The sequence below is a fragment of the Staurois parvus genome, unplaced genomic scaffold (assembly GCF_062004578.1).
Source record: "Staurois parvus isolate SC_StPar_1 unplaced genomic scaffold, SC_StPar_1.0 ptg000832l, whole genome shotgun sequence".
Classification (NCBI taxonomy): domain Eukaryota; kingdom Metazoa; phylum Chordata; class Amphibia; order Anura; family Ranidae; genus Staurois; species Staurois parvus.
In genome coordinates this window covers 217,367-242,280 of record NW_028318628.1, presented here as the reverse complement: position 1 = coordinate 242,280, position 24,914 = coordinate 217,367, and the positions used below count along the sequence as shown (strand labels likewise).

Here is a 24,914-nt window from a genome sequence, read left to right as displayed (position 1 = left end):
GTAATGAGTCTATCTCATATATTAGTTGCACCTTTTAAGTGGCATTATTGAAATAAATGAACTTTTGCATGATATTTTAATTTTTTGAGTTTCACCTGTGTATATATATATATATATATATATATATATATATATATATATATATATATATGTGTGTGTGATTCTATGCAGCTGGCCTGCACTGTAGCGGTACAGCTACAGTGCATGGTCAGCAAGCGGATAAAGGGGAAATCAAAGTGACAGAGAGATGAGCTCATTAGTCTGCTGCTTCTCTATTCACTGTCCAGTCACAGGGAGGAGGGGGAAGAACTGTTAGTATTACTAAGCTGCAGCAAAGAAATGTCAGGTCTCTCCCCCTGCTAGATAGAGCTGTGTGATGTGGTAGAGCTGCACAAGTCTCAAGTGGGAGAGGAGAAATACAAATACTCTTGCTGGTAAAACAGTTTGCATCTGTGCATTAAGCTGTTTGCCTGGAGTTCAGTTTTAACCACCTCCCGCCCGGCTGTTGTATATAAACAGCCGGAAAGTGGCAGTGCGGGGGTCCCAATCATGTGATCACTGATTGGCCAATCAGTGATCACATGCAGAGTAGTAAGCAAGATGTCATTTCTGACATCATTGCTTACTACGTGTGAAATCTGTGAATGATCACAGAGAACACATGGTAGAAGGCTATTCACAACAGCCTTGTACCATGTGACAAGTTGTGACCACTCACAGCTCACACAGTATTTCTTAATGGCTGCAAGAATGCAGCAAGAGAGGAGAAATTATTGCGTTTACAGCCTTTATGGGTGTAAAAGCAACCAGTGTAAAAAAAAAAATCTTCATCACCCCCCACAAGAAGTACAGTGTCACTATGGTGACATTGTACTGCTAGGGTGACAGTATGTAAAAAAAAAACATAAAAAAGCAAAAAAAATGTTTACATTTATAATTTTTGGTTATAAACTAATTTGGGTAATTTTTTTATACTAAAAAGATAAGTGAATAAATTTTGGATTTATGATTAAATATTATTTATTTGCAAAATTTTATTTAAAAAATCCTTTTTTTCAAAATTTTTGGACTTTTTCATTTATATAGCGAAAAAAATTTAAATCCCAGTGGGCAATATGGTTTTCTAACACTAGATGGCAGTAAACAAACATTTGAAGACAACAAAGATAAAGGATGGTTGGTTTTATTTTCCTTATTTAAATGATTTCATACACAAATACTGGTGGCAACAAATTTTATTTCTATTATTTATGCATGCCTGAACCTGGTACAATAAAGCTAATGAACCAGCTACTGACAATGTACAATTATGGCTAAGGGCCAGTTCACACCAGAGCCGTTATTGTGCATTGGGCGGCATTGCCCAATGCAACCACAACACAATCATGGCAAATAACATTGGCGGCAATTGTTGTTGTTCACACCCATGTGCTGCGTTCCTTTGCACTATGCATCATTTTTACACAACGCATCTCTGTAGCAATTTTGCACAACGCATCCAACCTCAGCACAACATGTGACTGCACAGTACAAATAAAGTTTAACAAAAGAAAAGTGTTTCCATTTCCTGCCACCATCTTGCTGATGCCTTCTCCTCCTCAGGGCACTTTTCAGCACCACAGTTCTGAACTTCAGGTCTGCCATTCCAAAAAAGCTCATAAAAATCTCCTAGATTGTAAGCTCTAAGGAGCAGGGCCCTCTATTTCCTCTTGTACCAAATTATATTGTAACTGTAATGTCTACCTTCATTTTGTAAAGCACTGCGCAAACTGTTGGTGCTATATAAATCCTGTATAATAATAATAATAATAATAAAAATTGCCACAACAAACCAAAAATACAGTACAGGTTTTTCTGCGTTACACTCTTAGCAACCACAAAGGAGGTGATGCTATAGCCATATGAGCACACAATACACCGCAAGATAATGCAGCTCAAAGGAGCGCAACAGAACGCACTCAAAATGCACTGGAAACATGCATCAGGTCATTGCAGCAGGGGTATCCAAACTTTCTAAACAAAGGGCCAGTTTATTGTCTTTCAGACTTTAGGGGGGCCGGACTGTGGCCAGAGGGAGTGGAAATTTTCCTGGCATCAGTGGGAGTAAACATCACCACGTTTGATATTAGGGGGAAGAATAGTGTCCCATCGTTAGTATCAATGGGAGGAATAGTGCCCCATTGTTGGTATCAGTGGTGTATATAGGTTTCGTGCAGCCCTAGGCAATACAAAAATTGGCTCCCCCCCTATGGAGAGACCCTAACACTGACCAATACCCCCCTCCCCCAAGAAGAGAGCCTGACATCAACCAAGAATATCCCACCCGAGAGAGCCTTCCACTACCACCTTCCCCCATACACTGGCAACCACATCCCCCCGAGAGAGAGAAGACACTCACCTTCTCAGTTTTGGACATCCCTGGGAACAAGAGTTGGGCTCTACATACACCATCAAGCAGCTCGCAGCCTCTCTCAGATCACACCTGGTCCCCATGCTGCGTGTGTCCCTTCTTCCATCCCTTCCGGGTGGGTGGGGCTGCCCCCCTGAAAAATGCCACCCTAGGCAAATGCCTTGTTGGCCTTGTGGTGAATACACCCCTGGTTGGTATCAATGGGAGAAATGGTGTCCCATTGTTGATGTCAGTTGGCAGAGCAGCGTCTCATATCAGCGGGAGGAATAGTTCCCTAAGGGCCAGATAAAAGCAAGCAAAGGGCCACAAGTGGCCCCTGGGCCTCAGTTTGGAAACCACTGCCTTACAGGTTAACATATCTCAGTACAGATGCTTTTATGCTTGCGCTGTGATATGAACTACCCCTAAAAGTTATGTGAATCCCAGGAAGAGACCATGTTGAGACAAACGCTCATAAAATCATACCTCCAGGGACATGGCATATCCACGATCCTAAGGTTTTACACTGGATCACTGTATGGATTCAGAAAAAAAATCCACAAAGATCACCAAGATTCAAATAAGAATACATATGCTCCTTTTATTTGGTCAATATTTGCTTCTTCCGGAGTTCAGTTTTAAGGATACCCTAATGCCCCAATTCCTATCTATCTCCAACTCCATTCTGAATAGGGTTGCCACCTCATCCCTTTAAAACCGAACACATATGGATTACACAGGTTCTGAGGCTCATCTAATGCAGATAAGGCACTATGTGAGTTTAATTACCACCTTAATCAACCACAGAACCTGTGTAATTAATATGTTTTCGGTTTTAAAGGGATGAGGCAGCATCAATGGTGGAGAAGGATCTGGGATTTCTGGTAGATCACAAGCTTAATAATGGCATGCAATGCCAAGCTGCGGTTTCTAAAGCGAGCAAAATCCTCTCTTGTATTAAAAGAGGTATAGACTCCAGAGAGAGATATCATATTACCCCGGTACAAATCATTAGTATTCCCTCATCTGGAATATGCAGTTCCATTTTGGACACCGATTCACAAAAAGAACATTGGGGAACTGGAGAAAGTACAGAGAAGGGCAACCAAACTGATAACAGGCATGGAGGAGCTCAGCTATGAGGAAAGATTAGAGGACTGAATTTATTCTCTCCTGAGAAGAGGAGATTAAGGGGGGATATGATCAACATGTATAAATACATCAGTGGTTCATATAGTGAACTCGGTGTAGAGCTATTCACCCTGAGGTCATCACAGAGGACAAGGGGGCACTCTTTATGTCTGGAGGAAAAGAAATGTAATCTCCAAACACGGAAAGGTTTCTTCACAGTGAGAGCTGTGAAAATGTGGAATAGACTCCCTCAAGAGTTGGTTCTGGCCAGCTTGGTGGATTGCTTTTAAAAAAGGCCTGGATTGTTTCTTAGATACACAGAATATAACTGGATACTAACATTTATAGGTAAAGTTGATCCAGGGAATATCCGATTGCCTCTCGGGGGATCAGGAAGGAATTTTTTTCCCGAGCAAGAGCAAATTGGATCGTGCTTTGCTGGGGTTTTTTTTTCCTTCTTCTGGATCAACTGTGGGTATAGGATTATAACTTTTTTTTTTTCTATGGTTGAACTGGATGACATTTTTTGTCTTTTTTCAGCCAGACTAACTATGTAACTATGTAACCCTAATTCTGAAGGGACACTCTGTTAGTACACATCTCTGTAATCCTGGAACAGCTTGCAGTCAGGTGATAGAGCTGTTATAAACACTGCAGGAACTGCATTATCCTGATTTGTATCTTTCACATACACAGACAGAAAAATATGACTCAAAGTAAGAACACAAAGGGCAGATGAACAGACTAAGCAGAGCTCTTACACTGTGTAGCCAAACCCTTGCAGTATGACCATTCCTCTTCCCTCTTGTATTGGAATGACAAACCAGAAGGTTATAATCATGCTGATTAGGAAACACATGATATGCAATAGAAAATATCCTAGAAGTAAATAGAAGAGACATATAGAATAATCATTACAAATCACAGACAAATGATTCTAGTCTTCTAACCGCAGTTTAGAATTTTATGAATACATAGAAAAGAAATATTACTAATTAGGTAAAATAATGTATTTATGGACACTGGATAACACAGTATATTTATGTATAACTGTAATTGTTCCGACTTTACGTTTTTAATATGTGTATTTTATTTTGTATTTCTAGTTTGTGTATTGCAGGATTACCAACTTAAACTCCTGAAGATTTTACCCCCTTCATGACCAGGCCACTTTTTTCTATTCTGCACTACTCTGCTTTAACTGGAAATTGCATGGTCATGCAATGCTGTACCCAAATGAAATTGATATCATTTAGTTTCACACAAATAGAGCTTTCTTTCGGTGGTATTTGATCACCACTGGTATTTTTTATTTATTTTTAATAAAAATTATTTGTCTTGAGTTTTACGAATGTAAACAAAAACAAAGTTTATAGTAGAACAAAACAAAAACATAACCAGCGGCCTCACAAGTCCAAAACCAAAATTATAACTCTAACATGGACCTTACTAATTTACCCCTCCCCCCCGCCCAACCAGGCTACCCCAACCGGCAATATACAGACTGTACCAGAGCCTCCATGGGCCACAGTGGACAAAGATGGCAGCAATGTTCTCCATACACAGTAGGTATAAAGGGGGCCCAAAAGACAGGATGCTCATATGTAGTGTCTTCTCTGAATCGGGGAAAAAAAATACAGAATACATTAGGGCAAAAGATGCCTGAGAGGAACTTCCAGGACCGGGGTAAGAAACATATGGAGCTTAAGATATACGTGGTTAGACAGAGGTGTAGGCACTATCTAGCCAGACTTGCCAGACCTTGTAAACATTTTTTGGGCTCCCTTTGCTCCTGTAGGTAGCCTTATATAACGGGATCATTTTGTTAACCAACCCCTTCCAGTAAGATAATGTAGGAACCTCAGGTTTTTTCCAGTATAAGATTAAAGCTTAATGGGCATAACAGGAGGCTAAGCAGGGTACGTTGGGCCCTAGTGAGAGCTAGGCCCTCCACCAGGCCAAGGAGACAGACTGCCACGCCAGTATAGATGTGATTTTTGTAATACAATGCAACAGTTCATTCCAAAAATTGTGAACTACCAGACCATTCAAAAAAACGTTCAAAAGTGGCTGGGGAGCGTGAGCGATGTCAGCACTCCGCGGATACCCGTGGGTAGATTTGAGCCAATTTGGCAGGGGTATAGAATATCCCGTGCAAAAATTTGAAATGAACCAATCTGTCCCGAGAGGACACCAGAAGAGAAAATGGAGAGGTCCACATCATCCCAGTTTTCTCCATCTAGGACTTCCTCCGTCCATTTCACCCGACAGGTTTTTTACTACAGATTGAAAACATAAATTAAAAATTTTTGGTTTTTTTGTACTGTCACCAGTCAGTGTCCCTGATCACCACCACACCAGTTATATGATGATGCTGTACTACACTGGTGACAGTATGTAAAAAAAAAAAAAAACATTTGTGAAAAAAAAATTTAATTTCTTCATTTTCTAAAAAAGAATGACAAAAAATGACAACTTCCAAAAACTTTCCATGCTTACTAAATACCTTGGACTGTCTACTTTGCAAAAAGGGGTCATTTGAGGGATATCTGTACTGTTCTGACATTTTTGGGCCTCAAGAAACTAGATTGGCCGTCAGTACTTCAGGAGTGACTTTCAGATACAGTATATCCCATAGTTTGTGGACTCTATAACTTTCCTACAGACTAAATAATAAATAATGATTAGGGTTATTTTCACCAAAGAAATGTAGCAGAATACATTTTGTCCTAAATTTACAAAGAACAATTATTTTTTTGCAAAATGTTGTAAGAGTAATGAAAAAACACTTGTTTTTTGTTTTTTTTTAATTTTTGGTCTATTGTCTTTAATTTATCAAAAAATACAAAAACCCAGTCGTGATTAAATACCACCAAAAGAAAGCTCTAGCTGTGTGAACAAAATGATAAAAATGTAATTTGGGTGCAGCATTGCATGACCGCGCAATTGTCATTTAGTTTGAGAGCTCTGAAAGCTGAAAATTTGCCTGGGCAGGAAGGGGTAAAAGTGCCCTGTATGGAAGTGGTTAAAAAGGTAACCAGAATCTTTATTTTTAGGTTATGCTATGTTAATAGGTACATGTAACAAATATACAGTAGGTACTATCCCAATTTGGCCACAAAAGTAGAAATACACTTTAAGTGCATGCGGTGGAAATCTTACAAGAGTCTGCAACCAAAGACAACTGCGTAGAACCGTAGATGGATGTGGTCAAAGATTTCTAAGGGCTTGTCCACTACTAAAGAGATGGAGGGATGTTACCATTCTTCCCAAAGCTGCATGTGTATGTCATCTTTCACTTACCCCATAGTAGGTAAGCTATCTGATTTCCTGTGTATCTAATGCTGGCTGCCTGAAACAGAGGGACAAAGTGTAAAGAACAGATGTTGATAACATTGAATTCATTACTCACTTAAGGACTAGGACTATTCTAACACCTTTTGGTTAAAATTAAAAATCAGCATTTTTTTTCTAGAAAACTACTTGGAACCCCCAAACAATAGATATATATTTTTAGCAGAGGCCCTAGAAAATAAATTGGAAGCTGTTGTAATTTTGTATGTTGAACAGTATTTGCGCAGCAGTTTTTCAAACACAATACACTTTAATGAATTTAAAAAGAAAAAAAAATATATAACCAATTTAAAATTGGGCCCGCTCGTTTTTTAAAAATATATTTTTTTAAATATATTCTTAAGATTTTTTTAACATATAAAAAAGTCATTTTAACATACATTTTTCCATATATTTGTAAATGCATTCCAAAAATGTAGATTTGTATTTTTAAAGACATACAGTATATTTGAAATGTATATTTTGTAATAAAATGCATATCAACATGCAGTGTGTGTGTATATGTGTCTCCTAGATTGTAAGCTCGAAAGAGCAGGGCCCTCAATCCCCTCATGTTTTGCATTGTATTGGTATTGTTCTATCACATGTTCTGTCCCCCTCTGTAATGTACAGCGCTGAGCGAACCATTGGCGCTTTATAAATACTGTATAATAATAATAAGTATATATATATATATATATATATTTATTTATTGAAATATTTTTCTAAATATATTGAATATGGCCAAAATTGTAGCATTTTAAATATAAGGCAATATATTTGGGAAGAATGTTTTTAAAATATATTTCAAATATATTTTTCTTCCATATGGGTGGGAAGCTGCATGCATGCTGGCCCATTTTACGGGGGTAAAATATTATTTTGTAGTATGGTATATTATCTTCAGATTGGGGAGGGGGTTTCTAAAGAAAGTAAACTAAGAAAAAGCTGTTGCAAGCTGTGTAGGAAGGTCTTGGCATGTTTGACTGCAATGAGATCGGAAAAACTAAATATTGCTATGAGTACACAAGAATTAAAACCTGGAGTATAAATCTGTAGCTGTTTCTTTAGTAGATCTTTGGTGCCATGAAGGGCGTGTGTGGACATTTGATGCTATTGTGTTTTACAGTTTGAGATCAAAATATTGAAATCCCCAAGGCAATTTTTTATAAGCTTGGGAATCCAATCACAACCTATATAATGCTCTTTTTAGGGGACAACATTACTATACTATTCATAGAAAAAAACTACCTTCAGGTCTCTATAATCTCATTGCTAGAAAATTAATGCATAAAATGTATGTATTCCTACACTGCCAGTTCACACTACAAAAGTGCACTCCGAATGCATTCCGGATATGTTTTTGCATACAGTTCACATCGCACGCAGTTCAGATGTAGTTTTGATGCAGTTTGCTATGTTCCAGTACAGTTCTGTGCAGAAAAAAATGCAGCATGTTCTCATTTTTTTTTCTGCACAGGAAATGGACCTGAACTGACTGCACTGGTGTGAACTAGGGCCATTGGAATACATGGAAAACACTGTGCATGCATTCTTGATGCAGAAATAAAAGCACTGGACTGCATCTAGTGTGAACTAGCCCTTAGGGCAGATTCACACTATAGAAACACAGTCCAGTTGCGTTCTGGATGAGTTTGCACATGCACGTTTTTGACGCACTCCATTGCATTTTAGATATGCTCCAGTGCATTTTTTATGCTTTCCAGTTCATTTTTTCCCCTCTCTTTTTCTTCAATTTAAATAAGGACATGTGCATTCCAGTGCATTTTTGGTGCACTCTAGGGCATTTTTAATGCATTTTACCTCAGTCTCTTTTTCCCTATGATCAAACTACAGAATGGGACTGCAGGATGGCTGCCTTCTACAGACATTTGTGAACACAGCCAAGACCTGCACAGGCAGCAGGGTTTATATAACTGTTTCATTTCTAACCTATCATCTCTGTTTGCCTGAACAAAGATGGTGCAGTCCACTTGATGAGAGCAAAAGCTGATGAAGGCATAGTGGGGGGAGTGCTGTGATTTATGTGTGATCACAGTCACTGATTGAATGCTGGGTACAACTTAGATCCCTTATAGTACTTTAAAAGTATCAAAATTCATACACATTTTACCAGAATAACAGGTGGGCTTCCTGTACAATCAACTTCTGATGTCCCTCTATAAAGTTTCTTCATTTCCTTTCTAGTAAAAATAAGAAACATAATGTCAAACAGCTGCACAGAAGTAGGAGTATGATGTTCCAAACAGTGGTGTATTTGGCATATCACATTGTTGTACTGAAGGCAAGGTGACAGGAACAAAAAGTTGTATTACTTTTAGAGTCAGAACCTCTGTGAGGATTCTAATACCACATGTGTTTTGGTTGCAGATGAACAGAACATAAGGGGCAGTCTCCTCTGTGGGAAGACAATCTACTAAAAACCCAACAGAAGTTTTAACTCTTCCCCACTGTATCTAAAACAAAAAAGGTTTGTCTTACCTATAGCAGGAAAGGACATGAAGCATGTAGATAACACTTGTGAGAGCTGCCGGAAAGGTAGCATAGAACCAACACTCTGGAGAAATACATAAAGAAATGTATAGGAACAACCACCATTTCCACAAACAAACAAGTGGCATAGCACTTACAAATTAAACATCCTGACCTTTCAGGAGATATAAGATCAACTTTGTCTGGTCAGAAAAAGAAAGATTCACTGTTCTTAGTATCACTGTATCCAGACCATTTATAGCCTTGGGTGACACCAACAGGTCCACTAGGATAAACTGAAAAGAAAAGCAGTCATTAGTTTAATATATTGAAAGTCTTCCTGTCTCTTACATCTACCTACTGCCATGCACTTTTTGTTCAGTTTAGCAGCAGCAGAGGCATTGTCACATACCTTGGTTGGAGGCCGAGTAAACGAGAGGGGTTCTCGTGCGTCTTTGGTCTGAGCACCCCTGAATGTGGTGACAGAGTTATAAGGCTCAAAGCACAGGTGCCGCTTACTTGGTAGCAGGTGACTGCCATGGTGAAGGACATAGTCAAGGTGAGCCAGCAACCATACATGGTGAGACAGCAGCATAGTCAGGAAGCAGGCTAAGGTCAGTATCAGGGAAGTAGGCAGAGCAAGGTCCAGAAGCAGGCCGAGGTCAGCACCAGGGAAGAAGGCAGAGAATAATCAGAGACAAGCCGTGGTCAGTATCCAGAGTCCACAGAGCAAGGTCAGGAACAAGCCAGATCAGTAAGAAGATCAGTCAGCAAAAGCAGGAACACAAGAACATGGATCACAGGGAAGCTGAAGAACATCCAGCGATTAGCACACAGCAGAATCTCCGTTAACCTCTTGCCAACCGAATGACGGCTACAGCACATTTGTCCAGTTCTGGGAGGGTGTCATATGACGTCCTCCCAGAACGCGCCCTCCTGCGCACCCCCAGGGGAGCACACCTACGGACACAGCTGATCACGTGATGTGGTAAAAGGCCAAGCACAGCGGCTTTTTACCACATGATCAGCTGTGTCTAATGACACAGCAGATCACCGGGTAAATGCAGTTGCCTGTTATCGGCTGCACTTTTCTCACACAGTTGTCGATAACCAGAAATTGTCAGAGGACAGATCGGCCCCAATAATCAGGGCACTGATGATCAGTACCCAGCAGTGCCACCCACCAGTGCTGCCCACTTGTGCACAACAGTGCCACCCACAAGTGCCCAACAGTGCCAACCACCTATGCCCATCAGTGTCTAGTAGTGCCACGCACCTATACCCAGCAGTGCCACCCACCTGTGCCACCCATCAGTGCTGCAAAGCAGTGCCACCCATCAGTGCCCAGCAGTGCCACCAGTCAGTGCCACCCATCTGTGCCCATCAGTGCTGCCCATCAGTGCCTCCTATTAGTGCCCATCATTGTTGCGTATCAGGCCACTTCATCAGTGCCAGCTCATTAGTGCCGCCTATCAGTGCCCATCATTGCTACCTATCAGTGCCCATCAATGCTGCCTATCAGTGCCCATCAGTGCTGCCTATCAGTGCAGCCTCATCAATGCACATCAGTGAAGGAGAAAAATTACCTGTTTGCTAAATTTTATAATAGAAACAAAGAAAAACTTTTTTTTTCACATTTTTTGCTCTTTTTTGTTTATAGCACAAAAAATAAAACACCCAGTGGTAAATAAATACCACCAAAAGAAAGCTCTATTTGTGTGATACAAATGATAAAAATTTCATATGAGTACAGTGTTGCTTGACCACGCAATTGTTATTCAAAATGCGACAGTGCTGAAAGCTGAAAATTGTCCTGGACAGGAAGGGGGTATAAGTGCCCAGTAGGCAAGTGGATAAACACGCAGCTTGTCCCTATGTGTCAGTACACGCTGGATGCTAGCCCAAGCTCATCTGTGTGCTGGTATATATGCACGAGCATTAGCTTCACAGGAATGAGCATTAGCTTTATTAGTTTCCTGACAGGCAGCAGAAGTGCTACTTGGCTCGTGTATTCTGGGTTCTAGCTGTGCTCTGAATTCATGATTTTTGGATTGTATTCCTTTCACTAGAACAAGAGATACCCTATCAAGGGTTGTTTATCAGTTAGAAGATATTTTTATGCTCACTATTTAATTTTTTTGTGAATTATTGGGAGTCATGGTATATATTGCACCCGCAGCTCAAGGAACCCCTGGCAATCTCTGGAGGAACCCTAGGGTTCCATGAAACTCTGACTGAGAAAGGCTGGGTTAGACTGTCCAAGTGCTTATGAGAACATCTGAACAACTAACTGTTAGAGCTAAGGTCTAGAACAAATAACTGGATCAGTTTCCAGGGTTTACAGCCAAAGCTGCCAAATTGAACAAGCTGAAGTTAGACGCTGATTGGCTATCATGCACAGCTACACCAGATTCCATGTGCTCCATTTTGGTAATCCTCCCCACTGGTTCTATGATGTCCACCCAAAGACAGATGCAGTCATCCTTCAACATATCCTGTCAGTATACTGCATCATTGCCAGTGGGGTGACAATTTGTGCAAAGGTTTATCTAAATTGGGATGATTTTACTACACTAAGGGGTTTATTTACTAAAGCTGGTTAACTCAGAGTCTCATGCACCTGTATACAGTAGCCAATCAGCTTCTAACCTTAGCTTGTTTAATTAAACTTTAGCAATAAAACCTGGAAACTGATTGGTTTCTATGCAGAAGTGCACAAGATTCTGAGTGAACCAGCTTTAGTAAATAAACCCCACAGTCTAAAACTGCTTTACTTGCACTTGTAGATGGTCAACTGTAAAATGGTAATAATTCTATAGTATTTTGTTTGAAGTTATCCTTTATGTCTCCTAGATTGTAACCTCTAACGTGCAAGGCCCTCTGTTTCCTCTTGTACCAAATTGTATTGTAACTGTAATGTCTACCTTCATTTTGTAAAGTGCTGCACAAACTGTTGGCGCTATATAAATCCTGTATATTATTATTAATAATAATAATAATAATAATAATAATGTCTTACATTGTACAGGCAGATGAAACAGAGTATTGCTGTCACAATCATCCTTGTGGGAAATTTAAAATGATGGTCCCATTTGTAAATCTTCTCTTTGATTGAGTGAGTCTGCACATCCCTATATGTAAGAGAAGAGTAGAAAGTTAGTTTTGTTTGACAGTCTGCAATATAATACTGCTTTTCTTTTTAAAGCTCTTTGTAGTTAGAATGTCTTATATAAAGAAAATAAGGTAAATACTTAGCAGTATATTCAAAATGGTCATTTGCAGAAATCTTTTTGTCACCGATCCATATTGCAATTAATCTTCAAACAGAAATTATGGTTTGCTGGTGTGGGACTAAGTAACAGAATAATTAATATCACCCCCCCCCCCCCAATACCCACTGCTGATACTTAATGTATGATTATTGTATTGCTGCATAGTTCACCTGAAGCAGCCATATGATTGCCTTGGTACTTCCAGACATGGGGGAACATGTGACCCTCCCCCCTACTCCCACAATGCATCACTAAGTGCCTGAGGAACTATTTGTCAGGCCCCAGGGCAGTCACATGATGATAAGAGCAGAGGCCATAGCACTATTGATGAAAGCGACTATGGATGATTGCAACTGGGGAGAAAATAAAAGGTTTGTGCCAACAACAGAGGAGTGGGTTATCAGATGAATCTCTAAATTCGCAAAGTACCATTTCACTTTAAGCATTTATAATTTCCCTGCTAAAAAATGAAGCATGTTTCTCTATGATAGAAAAAATGAACACTATATTGCCAAAAATATTGGGACTCCTGCCTTTACACGCACATGGACTTTAATGGCATCCCAGTCTTAGTCCGTAGGGTTCAATATTGAGTTGGCCCACCCTTTGCAGCTATAACAGCTTCTACTCCTCTGGGAAGACTGTCCACAAGGTTTAGGAGTGTGTTTATAGGGAGGTATGACCATTCTTGCAGAAGCACATTTGGAGGTCAGGCACTGATGTCGGACGAGAAGGCCTGGCTCACAGTCTCCGCTCTAATTTATCCCAAAGGTGTTCTATAGGGTTGAAGTCAGGACTCAACCCTATAGAACACCTTTGTGCAGGCCAGTAAAGTTTCTCCACCCCAAACTCACTCATCCATGTCTTTATGGACATTGCTTTGTGCACTAGTGCTCAGTCATGTTGAAACAGGAAGGGGCCATCTCCAAACTGTTCCCACAAATTCGAGAGCATGAAATTGTCCAAAATGTCTTGGTATGCTGACACCTTAAGAGTTCCCTTCACTGGTACTAAGGGGCCAATCCAAACCCCTGAAAAACAACCCCACACCATAATCTCCCCTCCACCAAACTTTACATTTGGCACAATGCAGTCAGGCAAGTACCGTTCTTCTGGCAACTGCCAAACCCAGACACGTCCATTGGATTGCCAGACAGAGAAGCATGATTCATCACCTCAGAGAACACGTCTCCTCTGCTCTAGAGTGCAGTGGTGGTGTGCTTTACACCACTGCATCTGACGCTTTGCATTGCACTTGGTGATGTTAGGCTTGGATGCAGCTGCTTGGCCATGGAAAACCATTCCATGAAGCTCTCTATGCACTGTTGTGCTAATCTGAAGGCCACACTGTTTGGAGGTCTTTAGCTATTGACTCTGCAGACAGTTGGTGACTTCTGCGTACTGTGCACTTTGGCATGTGCTGACCCCGCTCTGTCATTTTACCACTTCGTGGCTGAGTTTCTGTTGTTCAAAGTTGCTTCCACTTTGTTAAAATACCACTAACAGTTGACCATGGAATATTTAGTAGCAAGGACATTTCACAGATGGACTTATTGCACAGGTGGCAACCTATCACAGTACTACACTTGAATTCACTGAGCTCCTGAGAGCAACCCATTTATTCACAAATGTTTGTAGAAGCAGTCTGCATGCCTAGGTGCTTGATTTTATATACCTGTGGCCATGGAGGTTGTTGGAACACCTAAATCCAATGATTTGGAGGGGTGTCCCAATACTTTTGGTAATATAGTGTATATTGCTTTTCATTCCAAATGCATAAACTGAGAGCCTTAGACAGAAAAATGCACTGGGTGGAAAACAGACTCACTTTTCCGGTGTTGGTTTCAGGAGCTGTCTCACATAGTTTTTTAGGTGTTCAGGCAACAATGGCTCTTCTTCCTCCTATGACAACAAATATGGCCACTTACACATCCAGGATGTGTTACTTACAGATTGGGCAAAGCATTGTGGACATAAATAACAGCATATATAGTTACATTTGGTTCTTTTAAAAATTTCATATATACCTACCTTTATCCCTACTTGCCTGTAAATATACAGAATTGATGTAACCAGTATTTGTACAAATCTTCCCATGAGGAATATATAGCAAGCCAGAGATGGGATTGGAGTAAGTATGAGGAAGATAGACTCCTATGGATAATAATTTAAGGTTAGATATACTTTTTTAGCAATGTATATTTAGCTTTAGCTATTTTGTTCTGAGCTGGAAAGACAAAAAACATTATTACATAGGAGAATTACATAGATGGATCCTCATTTCAATTTGTGTGCACATGAAAATATGTTTACCACCCTACAATTACAAGTACATATGTAGTCCTGAATATTAATCTGATAAAGAGAAATGCCTGTATGTGGTCAGAATGGATTCTGAATACTGACTGCCATCTCATGTCTAAGTCTGAGATAAAGAAGGATAAATGTCACCATAGACATTAAAAAGCGATCAGACATGCAGACATGAATGTGACATCATCATCCCTCCTCGGGGAAAAAAGGTGTTCTGGTAATGGTGGCGGTGCCAAGCCAGCAACCCCCTGTGGTTAGTGTGCAGAAGGGAAAACACTCAGCACAGAACCTGAAAGATCACTGCTATTGCTGTACCAGTGCAGACTACCACAGTGATTGCCAGCTTCCCCAGCACTGACTCAGCTATGAAATATGCATACTAACATTGGTCCAAGCTGGACTAAGTATGCAATATTTACATTTAAAAATTGGAGAATGCAGCTCTGGGGGAAAACAGATAAGCTGTAACCTATATCTAATTTTCTTTCTTCTTAGACTTCATATCGCTTTTTCTTTAATTTTCCAAGTTCAAAAGCTGCACCAAAATGTCTTCGGGATATGTTTGATAAAGCAGTTCAATCCATTATTAATTTAAATACCCTTAAGCCTGGGTTCACACTTGTGTGGTGTGGCATATCGCATGTGATTCGCATAGGAACCATCCCTGTGCAAATCACATGCGAATTCTGTGCGGTGCGATTTGAGCCATACATTTTGTATGGCTCAAATCGCACCGCATCCGTAACAAAAAGGTGCAGGACCCTTTTTTTGGTCATCACTAGAATTGGATCGCATGGGTATTCAGACCCATGCAATCCGATTCTGCACATCACACCACATTTTGTGGACAGATTTTGGGGTGTTGTTAACTTAACATACACATCCACAGCAGTTTGCATTAATGGGTTGCGATTGTGATGCAGTGTGGAACTCGCACAGAAACCGCTGCAAATTCCATACCTCATCAGTGTGAACCCAGGCTTAGTGTCAATGACACATATTATTAGGAAGGCTGCAGCAGGCAATACTGTATATCAACATACATACCAAATGTGAAATGCAAATTATAGGCCAATTATCTGTAGGCATGAACTCCAGGTTAGGGTCGAACCTGAGCTTGAACCAAACCGAATCAGTTTGCAGTTTGGAAAAAGGGCAAACTAATGTGGCAGTTTGCCACTATATGAACCAATTATCACTTTCTTGCCTCTGAGCTGAGGATTTAAATAATATACTTCAATTGTATTTATTGATTAGAACCAGTCTGTAATTTACATCTGAAACCGCTGCCAATTAAAGGTGCTAGCATAGTGTGCATCGAGTCCGGACAATTTTTGTGGCTTTTTCTGTGAAAAAATACACTCCAATTTTGATTTCCTAATTAAAACCTTCCCGACGTCTGCCTCTGAAACTGCAGCCTACTAAAGTCTTTTACAGTGTGCATCAAGCCTATACAATATTTCAGGCTTCTTTTCTGTTAAATAATACACTCTAATTTTGACTGCCTAATTAAAACCTGCCTGGTATCTGCCTCTAAAGCTGTTGCCTTTTGGAGCAGCTTAAATACTGTGCATTGAATCTTAACAACACATAAGGCTTTTTTTTTGTGAAAACTTTCCTGGTGTATACTTCTGAAACTGTGGCCTACTAAAGTCTTTTACATAGTGTGCATTGAGTCTGTACAATATTTCAGGCTTTTTCCTGTGAAATATTAGACTTCAATTTTTCATGTCTTAATTGAAACCTTCCTGTGTCTACCTCTGAAACTGCAACACAATATTCCTTTACATAGTGTGCATTGAATCCGTGCAGTATTTCAGGCTTTTTTGGTGAATTAATACACTCTAATTTTGATTTCTTGATTAAAATCTGCCTGGTGTCTACCTCTGAAAATGTTACCCACAAAAGCCACTTATAAAGTGAGCATAGAGTCTGTACAATTTTTATAGCTTTTTCTGTAAATTAAAACATTGTCAATTACCCAATATCATTGCTTGAATATGACCAGGTGGCCATATTTGGTCAGTGATATCAGTGCTACCCCTGCTCCTTCTTTTGCTAAATTAAAACCTGCCTGCTGTCTCCCTCTGAAAATGGGGCCTACAGGAGCAGTTTACATAGTGTGCATCAAGCATGTACAATATTTCAGGCTTCATATCTGTGAAATATCACACTCCACTTCTAATTTCTTAATTAAGACCTGCCTAGCATCTACCTCTAAAACTGTAGTTTACAAAAGACACTTACATAGAGAGCATCAAGTCTGTATAATATTTATGGCATTTTTTTCTGTATAATAAAACACTATCAATTGCCCAATGTCATTGCCCGAATATGGCCAGTTTGGCCAGTTATATCCATGCTATTCAGGCCCCTTTGTTTACATTCCCTTTCAACAAATGAAAGGCCAAGTTACATCACGGGTTGCTAAGGATGCAGTGGGTGTCAGAATCCACTGCTTCCATAATGGTCATTGACAGAGGGTGACCTCACTGGTTGCGGTGGACGAGGTGAATGGTGGATGCTGGAAACCACTGCTTCCTTAGCAATAATTAACAGGAAGCTGTCATATATAGTATCAGGACAAAATTTTGGTGTCCCCCTGTGAAACTGCAGCCTAGTAAAGAATCTTAAATTATGTGCATCAAGTCTGTACAATTTTTGTCGGTACAATTTAATGCTAATTTCTTGATTAAAAACTGCCAGTGTCTACCTCTCAAACTGTGACATAATAAAGCCAGTTACATCGTATGCACTGAGTCTGTAGAAAACGTCAGGCTTTTTGTGTGTAAAATAATACTCTCTATTTGAAGTGGTACAATTTTCATTGCTCTTTTCCATGAAATAAAACACTGTCAATTGTCCAGTGTCATTGCCCAAACATGGTCATTCGTCTCCCTCTGAAATTGCAGCCTACTAAAACATCTTACATAATATACCTCAAGTCTGTACAACTTTAGTGTCTTTTTCTATTAAATAATAAACTCTAAAGTTAATTTTTTGAGTGAAACCTGCTAGCATCTACCACTTAAACTTAGCATATTAATAGTTTGCACTGAGACTGTTCAAAATTTGTGGCTTCTTTCTGTGAAATAATACACTTTAATTTTGATTTGTTGATTAAAACCTGCCTGGCGCCTCCCTCTAATACTTTGACCTACTGAAACAGCTTACATAGCGTGCATCGAGTCTGTAAAATTTCTGTGTCTCTGTCTTTTTTTCTGTGAAATAATACACTTCGAGTTTTAATTTCTTTATTTATTTATTTAGACAATTATCCATATAAAAAACGCATAAAAACACATAAAATGTGATAAAACCACTATTTAACTCCTGAATCCAAAAGAAAAGAATGTGTCTCATTCTGGATATTATCTCTTTAAGATTAGAGTCCTCTATTATTAATACCATAATATATAGGTTTTATTTCCACTTTCTAAATTTGTGCTTTTATACGTTTTTATATGGATAACTGTCTTAATGCTGCCTTGGAGTGTATTTCAAAATGCCTCATTCTGCAGACATTTCTTTTATCTGTCTCCCATATCTGCACTTGTGTTTTGTTTGGAATAATTAAGTCCATTGTTGGATTGTTTTTAAGATTTATGGACATTTATTTATTTCTTTATTTATTTTATTTCTTTATTTATTAGGTTGTGTTACACATTTATTTATGTGCTACACTATTTTTATTTGTATATCAATATAGAGAGTTATGTAAAATGACATTTTATTATTTAGCTGTGCATCCACTTTTTTCTGTTCTCTCCACTTCATTTTATTGTATAACATATGTTTTTTTTTATTCATTTGCTGTGACTGTGCAGATTGATTCACAACTTCTAAGTGTCAAACCAAAGCCACCTTGTGGGTGGGCAGCTGCCTCTTCCTATGAGGTTTCCACCTTTTAGCTATGCCTAAAGTACAGTGGATCCAGTCACCATCAGAAAAAAAGTAGCACGGAGATTCTTTGGTGTGCAGCTTCATGGTGGGGCACTTTGTGTGATGGCTCTTGGATGGTGGCAGTAGATCTCTGCATTTTATCTTTCCCTTGTAAGGGAGGAGTGTAATGCCCCCACTTGGTGTCATCCGAAACTTTATCCTCCTCACTGCCAATGCCACCAACCCTCTTCCTCACCACCAGCACCCCAACCCTCCTTCTCTTCACCTGTGCTGCCAGCACCACAACCCTTCTCTCCAGTTTTCCTATGAATTCTACTGCCATTCCCCAGTACCTGACACTGTAGTGTAGCACATGCCACGAAAAAGGCATAAACAGATTGTTAGGCAAAGCTGGAATTATGACACTGGGCATAAGGGTAATTTGGGGAAATGTTTGCCTTTCACTTCTATAGGTCACCCCCTTCATTTTCTGCTGCCTGCCCTTCTCCCTAAACTGTGAAAGGTAGACAGCCTTTTTTTTCAGCACAGGGACAAGGAGGTGTAAAGGCCTAGGAATTTTTTTTTGTTAAAGTGAAACTCTCGGCTAACATTATCTATGCTTAAAACATACCCCCCGCCCCCACCCCTCCGCTACCTATCCTGCCTAACCTGTCTAAAAATGATGTGCACACTTATTTATTTTTAGTCTGTTGCAGTATGGTCATGTGACCAGAGAGGAGGAGGGAGTGCTAACAACTGCTGGGATATGGGAGCCTATGACAGCTGAGAGGCCAATACAGACTCTCTCTGTCCATTTGCCAGTTGTAGGATGCTTTAGGGAAGGGCAGACCACCCATGGCCAGGGGCAGACTGACAACTCATGGGGCCCCTGGGCAATAGGGGATCATGGGGCCCCTGTGTCCTTGCCCAAACTCAAAAAATCCTATGAAAAAGATACCCGGGGCATCTCATGGGGCCCCCTACTGACCCCAGGCCCTCGGGCAGTGCCCGAGTTTCCAAATGGTCAGTCCTTCCCTGCCCATGGCCATAGGATTATACATAGGATTTTTGCTCCTGTCTACCTGCCCTCATCCATATAATTTCCCCGTCCTCTTCATGCTTTCCATCTGTTCAGGTGCAGCCTTACACTCCTCCACAATGCGAGAACCACATTCCTGCTCCTCACTGCCAACACCTCAAACATCTTACTCCTATGGCAGGATTAGCAGAAGAGGAGGAGGCATAGGAGGAAAAGAGTGCATTATCAGTCCTCCAAAATCATGGCTGCTATATCACCTTGAGGAGAAGAAGAAAAAGGGCACATTAGCAGTCCTGAAACTAAAATGGCTGCTATGCATTCATGAGGAGAAGGAGGAAAATGCTGCATTAGAAGCATTCTAAAAGAAAATGGCTGTTATGCGCCCTTGGGGATTGAGGAAGAAATGGCTTTTGCTGCTAATTTGTCTCATTGACGCGCTGCTCCAATGTAGCTTTGAGTCATGAGTTTCCTCATGCACTTGTTACTCAACTGGCTGTTACATTTATTATGGACACCTTCCCAGAGCCCCAGCAGGAAATTAAAGTTTTAGGCATCAGATTTGGTCCCGGTGATTACGGCCTTGCAAATTGGGTAAGCAGGCTACAAGATGCCGATGCCAAGGTTGCCAGCTGGAAGGATTGGAAACTCTCTTACAGGGAAAGGATTGACCTGATTAAAACTTACCTGATCTCGGTATTTCTGTATGTCAGCTTTGTCTGTGTTTTGCCAGTGTCTCTCTATGCAAGGATCTACAGTTGTTTCTTCCAGCTGTTATGGGGCACAAACGGAACCTCATTAAGAGGTCTGTAGCCTACCTTTCCAGGTGGATGGGTGGCCTAGGTATGGTCATCCCTGTGGTTTTCTTTTCTCTGATTTTTTGAAACATAATTTTGGTAGCATGCTGGCAGAGGAACTGCCTGGATGGGTTGGTATATTTCAGTCCTGGTTTAGGCCTTTTCTGCAGAGCTGGGAGAATGGTGGGCCAGTGAAAAGCCTGAGGGTCCAACATGGTAAGCTCCCAGCTTATGTTGCCCCATGTCTGAAAATGCTTCGGCAATGGCGAGTGATGGCGGAGGAAATTAAGTCTCTTCCTAGGAAGGCCATAGAGAGGAGGGTTGTTGAATCTGCCCTTAGCGAGCCATTGGCCTTGAGGGATTGCTCAGGCGCGGTTATGAGGGAGGGTCTGCGTTTGATGAATCTGGAGAGAATCCCTTTAAAGTTTCAGGATTTGGCCTGGCTCTCGTTCCATGGCAGACTCTATGTGAAGGGCAACCTGAAGCATCGCTCTGCGGAGAACCGTGGTTGTCCAAGAGTGGAGTGTGGTGGGGTGGAGGAGATTATGGACCATATCTTGCTTCAGTACCCCTTCAATATAGATGTCTACAAGTGGGTGGGGCTCTGGGGATCCCTTTCCTTTCCCGCTTGAGTTACGCGGAGTGGTCTTACGGTGCCTTTCAGACTCACCGGGACTTTGATTTTGAGACACTTTTTCTAGTTAGCTTAGTAGTTCGTTACTACACATGGAATGCATGGTGTCAGGTTTCCATTCGCAAAAAAGTCCTTCCTGTTGAGGTGGTGGTGAACAACATTCTGGGTGAGGTTGGGAAGATTCGGGTCTTGAAAGCTGGTTTTGTTTATTTATATATATCTTATTCTGTATGTATGTAAATATGTTTTTTATGATGTTTTTTGTTTGCAAGATTTTAATAAACAAAAAATTTACATTTACCATGGCTGATGTGCCGCAGGCTGCAAAGGCTGTTGACAGCAGATTCTTTAAATAAAGGCTCACACTTCACATTGCTGTCTATTGAACTGCACATGTACTGTCCTCAGGCTGGCAAATCTATCCAAAACATATAATTGAAGTCTATATTTGGAATATTTTAGGATTAATTAGGGATAAAGGGATGAGAGGAAATTGTGTGGTTGTGTGTTTTCAGTGTTTTTGTAAACTTAAAGTGGAGTTCAGGCCCCCGCCACATCAGCAGCTACAAAATACTGTAACTGCTGACTTTTAATATTAGGGCACTTACCTCTCCATGTATCCATGTATCAGGTGTCCTCACCTCGAGCCAATTCTTCAATCGCCAGTCAAATGCTGGTACTACCATCTTGACTAAGGGAAACCACTGGTTTCTGTAATGGTAATTTTGGGCCTACATCTTCATGAAGGTTATTTTGACTGTTGGGGGATTACACTGCAAAAGACTCAATGGAGCTGAGGGGGATGGAAGGCAACTTGAATTTCCTGTTCTTTCTTTTATTTAAACTAACCATTGCTCTGAAGCCCACCCATTTGAGGTGTGATTTACTTGGGTGGGTGGGTTTAGGGATGGTCTTTTGTAAAGTGCATAAAACACCTTGGACAAAGGAGAAGCCCCCCCTTTTGTGCCATGTGCCTTCCACAGCACAGACCTCAGAAAATCAGGATGGCTGTAATGTATCACCAGTGCTCTGTCTTTTTCTTGTAACTATCTTTCTTGTAGTCTTTGTATTGGTAACATTCTGTATTATATTTTTGTTGTATTTGATTAATAGAAAGCTTCCTTGCTGTGTAAATAAATTAGATCTTTATTTTTTGCACAGTGGTTATCTTTTAATATTAACACTATTGGCTGAATTCAGATATAGACAAAGGGTTATAATCACTTATTACGTTTATAATCTGTATAGACCCAAGTAAATAAGTGTGGGTAGGAAAACTGCCAAAACATTTCCTACTGCACATCAGCAAAGCACTTTTTGAATGGGCCCCAGTCCTCTGGGACATTGAAAGTGTCCTAGTGGGCTGTGGGGTGGGGGGCTGAACTTCTGGCTCAGTTCACCGTGGCTGGTAGTGGGAGCAGGTACCTGTCAAAGCCAGGTACCAGCTCCCTGCTCCCCCCCAAAAGGTGCCAAATGTGGCAGGAGTGGGGAGGAAGAGGCAGGAAAGTGGAGCTTCCACTTTTGGGTGGAACTCTGCTTTAAGACAATGCAGTGTAAGAATAAACTTTTCTATAGCTTTTACATCTGTTGTAGTTCCTGCTTCCATCATTCAATTTAGGCATATTATTGCTGTATAAAAAAAAAATCAGGTGTTGTAGAAAAAAACAATGAATCAGACTGGATGCTGCTGCTGCTGCTGCTGCTGCTGCTGTATTTGAGCCAATCAATAATGTAAAAGTAAAATATTCAGTTACACATCCAAAATATGTTATACCAAATACAGTGTCACTGACGATGTCCATGTGAATCGCACATACAGCTTAACCCTTGTTACTACCACTGACATATGTCATAGGGTGGGTTTGGGGGGTTTTACACACACTTCCAGTTGCTTTAGCAACCGGGAGTATGTGTAAATCTGACAAGCCAAGTTTGAGCTGTCAGATGGATCGCTTTCACACACTCCCGTTTCTACCTTTTTGCCCCCTATGTGATTTTAAAAAAATGTTTAGTAAAAAAAAAAAGTAAAGAAAAGTGTAAAAATGTAAAGTTGCAACCAGAACTTAAAATCCTCTTCAATTAAATTTTTAAGCCCCCCACTCATCACACATGCACGTAAAAACATAAATGCACGTGTCGGGGGTGGCTGCACATGAAAATATTGATTGCGCTATGCAGGTTACATATCACCGTGCACGCTAGAATGACTCTAATATTTCCAAACTGATCTGAACTGTAGGGGCTTTTAAAGCATCACCTATGGAAAATATAGGGTACCAAAGTTTGTTACCTTTTCATGGGCACACTCAATTTTAATTCTTGACATGTTGGATATCTATTTTCTCGGCACAATCTCATCTTTTGGATTTTACCAAAAACTGAGTAATATATTGTGTTTACGTTCCCTAAAAATAAACTTTAGCATCCTTTTTTACTGAGATTCTGCATTTTTAAACTGTTTCACTAATATTGCATGGCATAAAAACTTTTCTTTTTTCAATGTCCCCTATGGCAGTTTCCAGCTTCCCATGTCCTTTATTTGATGATCTCTTATCTATTACCTGAAATTGGATAGAGTTGATTTTCAAGATTCACTCCCTAAAGACTTCGATGGGATTCTCATTTAAGTTTGCCAAATTTCAGACCTCACAATGGATTTGACCAATGGCCTGATAGCTGAAATCAGGCTCATGAAATCATCCCTAGTTATTTGTATAATAATGGTTTCAGTAAAGTTCTGTGTACCTAAATTCTGTTGGTATGACTTGTTACACTGAATGGCCTCTCAACAGAAACAAACCATTTGAGTCAGTACAATTAAATGTAAAAAAAAAACACATTTATGTCTTATAAAATAAGAAATAACTCACATAATTTATTTCAGGACATTCAAATATATCTGCCAGTTGTACACAAAACCTGAAAGATAATTAAGAGTATGTGATTCTTACCAAATATACCAACTTGTTCTGTAAATAGATCTTTCCAACCAACTAGTAGTGACAGATCATAATAAAATATCTGTTCAGAGTGTAGAAATGAGCACACTAAGACAACATGCCTGCATTTCCATACCCTATAACTGATAATTACCCCTCTGTTCTAAGAAGAAGCCTAGCATGTTTGTAAAACGTTTGCCCCATTCATCACATTATACATGATGAATCTGAATATTCAACTTAAAAAATGTTCAGGTGTTCCATATCATTTGGCTCATATGTAAAATTACCATTATTTGGGAAATATTTGTATTTGCAATGTTTCTGTGAATCCGACACATACAGCATTGTTTTAGGAAAATCCGCTGACAAAGTGGATGTACAGAAGTTGATTGGCGCTCTCACAGCCTTTCAAACACAAAATTACTGTTTTCTGAATCATATGTTCAATATTCTGTGCTAATTCGTATCACTTACCAGCACAGGGAGTAGCAGAATCCCAGGGTTGACCCTATCAGTCTGTTGTTAGTAGATAAGCAGGCAAAGAAAGGATAATAGTCCAGCCCAACCTCCAGTGCAGACAGTAGATAGACTAGTGCTAAGAAAAAGAAGACACACTACAGTCATCTAGTTGAAGCATAAATGTAGAATTCAGTGGTAAATAATTAAAAATGACATATTCAGTGATGATTAAT

The 24,914-nt window shown here is 40.1% G+C and overlaps 1 protein-coding gene across 1 annotated transcript in view; it reads right to left on the bottom strand.

Moving 5' to 3' along the window:
- The window catches only part of LOC149443749 (stimulated by retinoic acid gene 6 protein-like), a 78,361-nt gene that overhangs the window by 16,430 nt on the left and 37,017 nt on the right, over positions 1-24,914 (bottom strand). The window contains exons 8-17 of the mRNA XM_089655335.1: positions 24,697-24,817; positions 24,151-24,199; positions 14,650-14,772; positions 14,447-14,520; positions 12,366-12,477; positions 9,522-9,642; positions 9,356-9,431; positions 8,988-9,057; positions 6,824-6,872; positions 4,282-4,399 (exon numbers count right to left, since the gene is read on the bottom strand). Of these exons, the coding sequence (XP_089511461.1) occupies positions 4,282-4,399; positions 6,824-6,872; positions 8,988-9,057; positions 9,356-9,431; positions 9,522-9,642; positions 12,366-12,477; positions 14,447-14,520; positions 14,650-14,772; positions 24,151-24,199; positions 24,697-24,817 (913 nt within the window). The remainder of the gene's footprint in view (positions 1-4,281; positions 4,400-6,823; positions 6,873-8,987; positions 9,058-9,355; positions 9,432-9,521; positions 9,643-12,365; positions 12,478-14,446; positions 14,521-14,649; positions 14,773-24,150; positions 24,200-24,696; positions 24,818-24,914) is intronic.